The following is a 6730-nucleotide window of genomic DNA, read 5'->3' on the forward strand; positions in this document are numbered from 1 at the left end:
TTTTATAAGTGAATTGGAAAGGGGTTTAAAATTGCATGTACTATCTAATTCATGAACTTTTAATTTTGACTAGACTGTCCCTTTAAATAAAACTAATTTAATAAGGTAGTTTTTTCCTTCCAATAATGTACATCTGAAATAATAATTTAATTTATTTCAATGATCTATCTATGCATATCTAATGATATAACCAAATCGGTAATTTGATATAACCAGAAAAATAATCTGAAACGTTATTATTCTAAAAATGACAACCATGATTTAAAGGGACTCTGGACCCAAATTTTTTATTTCGTGATTCAGATAGAGCATGCAATTTTAAGCAACTTTCTACTTTACTCCTATTAATTTTTTTTCGTTCTCTTGCTATCTTTATTTGAAAAAGGCATCTAAGCTTTTTTTTGGTTCAGTACTCTGGACAGCACTTTTTAATTGGTGGATGAATTTATCCACCAATCAGCAAAGACAACCCAGGTTGTTCACCAAAAATGGGCCGGCATCTAAACTTACATTTTTGCATTTCAAATAAAAATACCAAGAGAATAAAGAACATTTGATAATAGGAGTAAATTATAAAGTTGCTTAAAATGTTATGCTCTATCTGAATCACGAAAGAAAAAATGTGGGTACAGTGTCCCTTTAAATAGATTTAAAATTGGTCTTACCGACTAGTGATTTAAATCGTAACTTAAATTATGATTTACATCAATTTGCTTTCAATCAAATTAATGTCCCTTTAAAACAGTGTTAAACACTAAACAAATGCTAGATAAAATGTTGCATTCAAAGAAAAGATTAGTTAAAAATTGTCTGCATGTTATTTTTTTAAAGTTTCATTAGATGTTTAAATATTACCAAAATAAGTGTAAGGTTTTAGTGTCTATAAAACTATTGAAGCAGCCATGTTGTAACTTAGGTTACCGTCTCTGCTGTGGCCAATTAGGGACAGTTATAAATAGGTAAGAACTAAGTAGAGTGCACAGCCAATGGATGTGGGGAATATAACAGTGTTCTGCACTTCCATTTCTAACAGGAACTGAAAATATCACAATTTAAGAATGGAATTACAGGTAAGGGGGCAAAATAAATAATTGACATACATACATTGTATATTACCATCTCAAAGTGTTTAATGTCCTTTTAATATAACAATGTTGGTTGTGCAACGCTGGGGAATGGGTAGTAAAGGGTGTGTTATCTATCTTTTTAAGCAAATTTAGATAGATAGGAGAGTCAAAATTAAACTTTCATGATTCAGATAGAGCATGCAATTTAAAAAAACAAAAACTTAATTTTCTTCCATTAACAAAATGTGCAGTCTCTATATTTACACTGAGCATGTGCAAGAATTCACACAATATACATATATGATTAGCTGATGGCTGTCACATGACGCAGTGGGAGTGGAAATACACAACTGAAATTTGTCCGAAAAAAATTCTATTACTCATTTGAAGTTCAGCCTAAGTGCTAATGCATTGTCTTTATCATGTATTTGCTGATTATGCAAATCTACTGTAGTTACTGCTCCTTTAATAATTTAGCCTTGTATTACCAAGTACATGGGTATAACTTAAAGGGACAGGTTTTAGTAGCTGCAATGCACTAATGGGAGCTAGCAGGTATTAGTGATACTATGCACATGCTTCTAGTCATTGGCTCACCATATGTGTTTAGCTAGCTCCTAGTACTGCATTGCTGCTTGATAGCTGACCGTTTATAGGGACATGAAACCCCAACAATTTCTTTCATGATTGAGATAGATCATACCATTTTAAACAGCTTTCCAATTAAATTATATTTTCTAATTTGCTTAATTATTTTAGTATCCTTTGTTGAAGAAACAGCAATGCAGATGGTTAAGACCGTAACATGAGGCATATGTGCAGCCATTAATCAGCAGCTTGTGAGGCTACTTGGTTATGCTTTTCAACAATGAATACCAATAGAACAAAAGAAGTTAAATAGAAGTAAATTGGAAAGTTGTTTAAAATGGTATGCACTCTGAATCATTGAGAGAAAAAAAAGTGTTTTATGTCCATTTAATCACACTGCAATATGCAAGCAATAGTGCAAAAAAAAACGCTTTAGGTGGTTTCCTTTTAATGATGGTCCTTAAACTATAAAAACATAATTTATGTAAGAACTTACCTGATAAATTTCTTTCTTTCATATTGGCAAGAGTCCATGAGCTAGTGACGTATGGGATATACATTCCTACCAGGAGGGACAAAGTTTCCCAAACCTCAAAATGCCTATAAATACACCCCTCACCACACCCACAATTCAGTTTAACAAATAGCCAAGTAGTGGGGTGATAAAGAAAGGAGTAAAAAGCATTAAAAAAAAAAACAAAAAAAAAAAAAAAAAAAAAAAAAACACAACTGGAAATATAATTGTGCTTTATAAAAAAAAAATCATAACCACCATAAAAAAGGGTAGGTCTCATGGACTCTTGCCAATATGAAAGAAAATTAATTTATCAGGTAAGTTCTTACATAAATTATGTTTTCTTTCATGTAATTGGCAAGTGTCCATGAGTTAGTGACGTATGGGATAGAAATACCCAAGATATGGAACTCCACAGAAGAGTCACTAGAGAGGGAGGGATTAAAAGCCATTGTCCCCTGAAAAACTTAATCCACAACCAAAAAAAAATGTAAGTTTTTTCTCACAGTTGAAAAAAAAAAAAAACCAACAACTGAATTGTGGGTGTGGTGAGGGGTGTATTTATAGGCATTTTGGAGGTATGGGAAACTTTGCCCTCCTGGTAGGATTGTATATCCCATACGTCACTAGCTCATGGACTCTTGCCAATTACATGAAAGAAAGTTGATTTAGTTCTCGTCTGGTGCATTTATACAATATATTTTAACCAATAAAATTTGTAGCTTTTGCAAAGCAAATTTATATTTTTGTGTTTGTGTTGGAAATACAAATTTGCTTAAAAACAAAGTACATAAAACAGCCCTGACAGATCCACGTGTAAATAAATAAAATACAAACTTGTTTGCATGATTCATTTTAATGAAGTGTACAGTGAAATCATTGTTTAACAGGAAAACAATATTCCTACTTCTATTTCAATAGCTAAATAATTAGCATCAGAAGTTAGAATCAGTTCTTTTCAGAACACTGACAGAAAAGATATGGAGATACAGGAAACTTCAGTCACATTGTTTCTAATGAAATGAAGACAATAAAAGATGGTGCATATATGTTTTAAATCGCAGCGCAATAGACAAAGGATGAAAGAGATAAAAGACTAAGAAAAACTGTGCCGTTAAATTCACCCTTATCTATAAGTGCAGCATTCGTTAGTTCCATCTACATCACAAAAAAGAAATACATTCAAGAAAAAGTGCACTGAGGGAAAAGACAAGTCAGGGAGAAAATAAAATGCCCTAATCTGATAATGTTAGGAGGTAAAACTGCATTAGCTCATAGTCATTGCTTAAATGTTAAACCAATACATTTGAATAAAATGTTTACCCATAACACCTCTCTCATGAGTAGCTTGCATAAACTACCTGTACCCCTGCAGTTATTGCTTTAAGCTGATAGAGGATACGTCTAGGAGAACAGCACAAAGTTCAAAAATGTATTGTTTTAACCTCTAACAGACTAGCAATTCTTACGGTTTTAACTCATTACATATTTCTCTCAGTTTAGAATAATCCGATTTCCATAACTATTTTACAAGTAGTAACATAAGTCATTAATTAAATGTGCTCCATTCCTAAATAATTCATTCTCACTGATTTGGTGCCTTAAATATAGCAAGTGCTAGTATGTTTTTGTGCAAGTACAAATTAAGAAACTTCTTTTATAATGCACCATGACAAATAATGTTGTTGAATGAAGGAGGCAGTTCCCAAGCTTCAGACAACAGTTCTGATACCACAGGAGGGCAGTTGTCTATTGGACAACTATTTTTAGCTGTTCTTTAAAAAAAACGCATTAAAAAAATATATATCTATAGCGCTTGTCAGTTTACGCAATCCTAAAACCTCCTAAGTATGCAGAGCCTTTTAGATATTAAAAATGGCAACACTTCAATGTTAAAATCTCTTTACAACAAGAAAACAAGTAACTGGTTTCCCTATAGGTTTTTCTGTTAAAGGACATGAACAGGAGCAGAGATATCAATTTTGTTTATAGTGACAAATCCCTAGAACCAAAATTATTTTTAATACACTAATAGTATTTAATACAAGAAAAAAAAAATTCTGTATAACTAATTTATCTTCAGTCTATAATATTAAACAAAAATTGTTAAGGGTAGAAAAAGTTCACCCTATTTTTAAAGAGGTTTGGGAGATTAACTAACAAATCAACATACAAAACAAAATTCTATTTCTGCAATTGTTGCTAGGGTTCCAACTTTGGCCATGTTTTCCTGGATAGCTATGAGTTACACATGCTGCAGGAGGTGCAGAAGGAACATGAATTGTGCATGTCCCTCCGTGCATACCCTGCAGCATGTGTAACTCATAACTGTCCAGGATCACATGGCTGAGGTGGCAATCCTAATAATTGTTGCAATGCTTATATGCCAAATCATTTTACAATTTTTTTTTTAACTTATTTACCAAGAAATAAGTTACATTAGACCACCACATTTGTTAAGAGTATTGTTGTTTGCATCAAATATTTAATAAATGATGTCCAAGACCAGTTGTACCGTCAAAGACTAACGGCAAGTGCATTTGGTAGCTATCATATCTTGGTACTCTTTATAGGCAATTGAATTATCTGGCTCAATAGTTAAAACACTCATTGGTCGGTATTCAGAAGGGACACAAGATGGTCGTGGAATGGAGGAGTCCAGCTTTTCATAGATTATATTTTGAACTATTGTGTGAACTGGAGACCCATACTTATGACCAACAAGGCGAGGACATTCTCCTTTGCAGTAATCTGGGCTATAACGGTGGGGTGCCAGTATCCATTTATCCCAATTCAACTGGCTGAATCGAAGACGGAACCGATGAAGCTCACACTCATTTTGCGGATGCATGAACTGCTTGATGTATTCACTGAAGTTGTAAGTGTGTGGCAAAGCAGTCACCTTCTCCTCATCTGTTCCTTCATATCCATCCTCTCTTCGGTGGCGAAATGCTTGTCGCACTTGAAGATTTTTTTTAAAATGGTCTACAGTGTTTGAAAGATGCCTTTGATACCAATCAGAATGCTCCATTTTGTCAAGTACATTCTTTCTCTGGTAGGCTTTTGGGCTGGTATCATTCAAATAGAGAAGCAGAGATGGTAGTGACCTGGTTATTCTAAATGGGCCCTCAATTGTAAGATTATAGGGTTTGTTGTTTCTTACACAGGTAATATTAAAGGCTAGATGAATGTGCTGTCTGTTTGAAATAAATGGTTGAAGAAAAGAGGTCACATCGATCTCAACCCACCTCTGTCTGTTGTGTAGCTGGAATTCAAAGGTGTGAGGAGCACGAGGGCAGATTGGGTTATTGAAATTGTAATCCAAGCTCTCCAAAATACAGATGCATGTGATGTTGGAAGATGAAAATTGTCTGCTTACAGAGTAAAGTAAGACTGACTGGAGTAGGTGTTCCAAAGCAGCAACACGATCCACGTTAAAAGACAAATCCAGTGATTTAATTTCATCTGTGGGATAGGGAAAACAAAATTACAATGGTTCTAAAATTTCAGAACAAAAATCATAATAGAGACACTAGTTAGAAACAAATACAGGTCAGTACTATATGATTTAAAGTAAGTGGATTCTTTTAAGATGTCTGCTTGTTTGACAGCAGTTTAACCATAATAGTTCCCCGGCTAGATTAAATATTCTGTCACTGCTCCACAGATTATTAAAGGGACAGGAAACACAATTTTCCCCATGTTTCAGACAGAACATACAATTTTAAACAACTTTCCAACTGACTGTTATAAAAATTGGTTCATTCTCTAGGTATTCTTTTTTTAAAAGGAGCAGCAATGCCCTATTGGGAGCTAGCTGAATAGGTAAGCCAATGAAAAAAGGAATATATGTGCATCCACCAATCCGCTAGTTCACAGTAATAGTTTGCTGCTCCTGAGCCTACTTAGGTATGCTTTTTACCAAAGGTAATCAAGAAAACAAAGCAGATTAGACAACAGAATTAAACTGGAAAGTTGTTTAAAATTGTATGCTATCCAAAATATGAGGTTTAAATGTTCCTGCAAGAAGTTACCAGGTTTAAAACTTTTTTTGGTTATGATGCCTTACAAGCACCTGAAGAAAAAGATTTAACACTTAACAGTCAAAAGAGCGAGAAAGAGCGAGAAAGAGCGAGAAAGAGCGAGAAAGAGCGAGAAAGAGCGAGAAAGAGCGAGAAAGAGCGAGAAAGAGCGAGAAAGAGCGAGAAAGAGCGAGAAAGAGCGAGAAAGAGCGAGAAAGAGCGAGAAAGAGCGAGAAAGAGCGAGAAAGAGCGAGAAAGAGCGAGAAAGAGCGAGAAAGAGCGAGAAAGAGCGAGAAAGAGCGAGAAAGAGCGAGAAAGAGCGAGAAAGAGCGAGAAAGAGCGAGAAAGAGCGAGAAAGGGCGAGAAAGGGCGAGAAAGGGCGAGAAAGAGCGAGAAAGGGCGAGAAAGAGCGAGAAAGGGCGAGAAAGGGCGAGAAAGAGCGAGAAAGGGCGAGAAAGAGCGAGCAAGCGAGAAAGAGCGAGCAAGCGAGAAAGAGCGAGCAAGCGAGAAAGAGCGAGAAAGGGCGAGAAAGGCGAGGG

The 6730-nt window shown here is 35.0% G+C and overlaps 1 protein-coding gene across 1 annotated transcript in view; it reads right to left on the reverse strand.

Moving 5' to 3' along the window:
* Window positions 1-4622: 4622 nt before the first annotated feature.
* Window positions 4623-6730, reverse strand: part of GDF9 (growth differentiation factor 9) — a 7734-nt gene continuing 5626 nt past the window's right edge. The window contains exon 2 of the mRNA XM_053719851.1: window positions 4623-5634. Within this exon, the coding sequence (XP_053575826.1) occupies window positions 4694-5634 (941 nt within the window). The 3' untranslated portion in view covers window positions 4623-4693. The remainder of the gene's footprint in view (window positions 5635-6730) is intronic.

The sequence above is a fragment of the Bombina bombina genome, chromosome 6 (genome assembly GCF_027579735.1).
Source record: "Bombina bombina isolate aBomBom1 chromosome 6, aBomBom1.pri, whole genome shotgun sequence".
In the NCBI taxonomy this organism is placed as follows: Eukaryota; Metazoa; Chordata; class Amphibia; order Anura; family Bombinatoridae; genus Bombina; species Bombina bombina.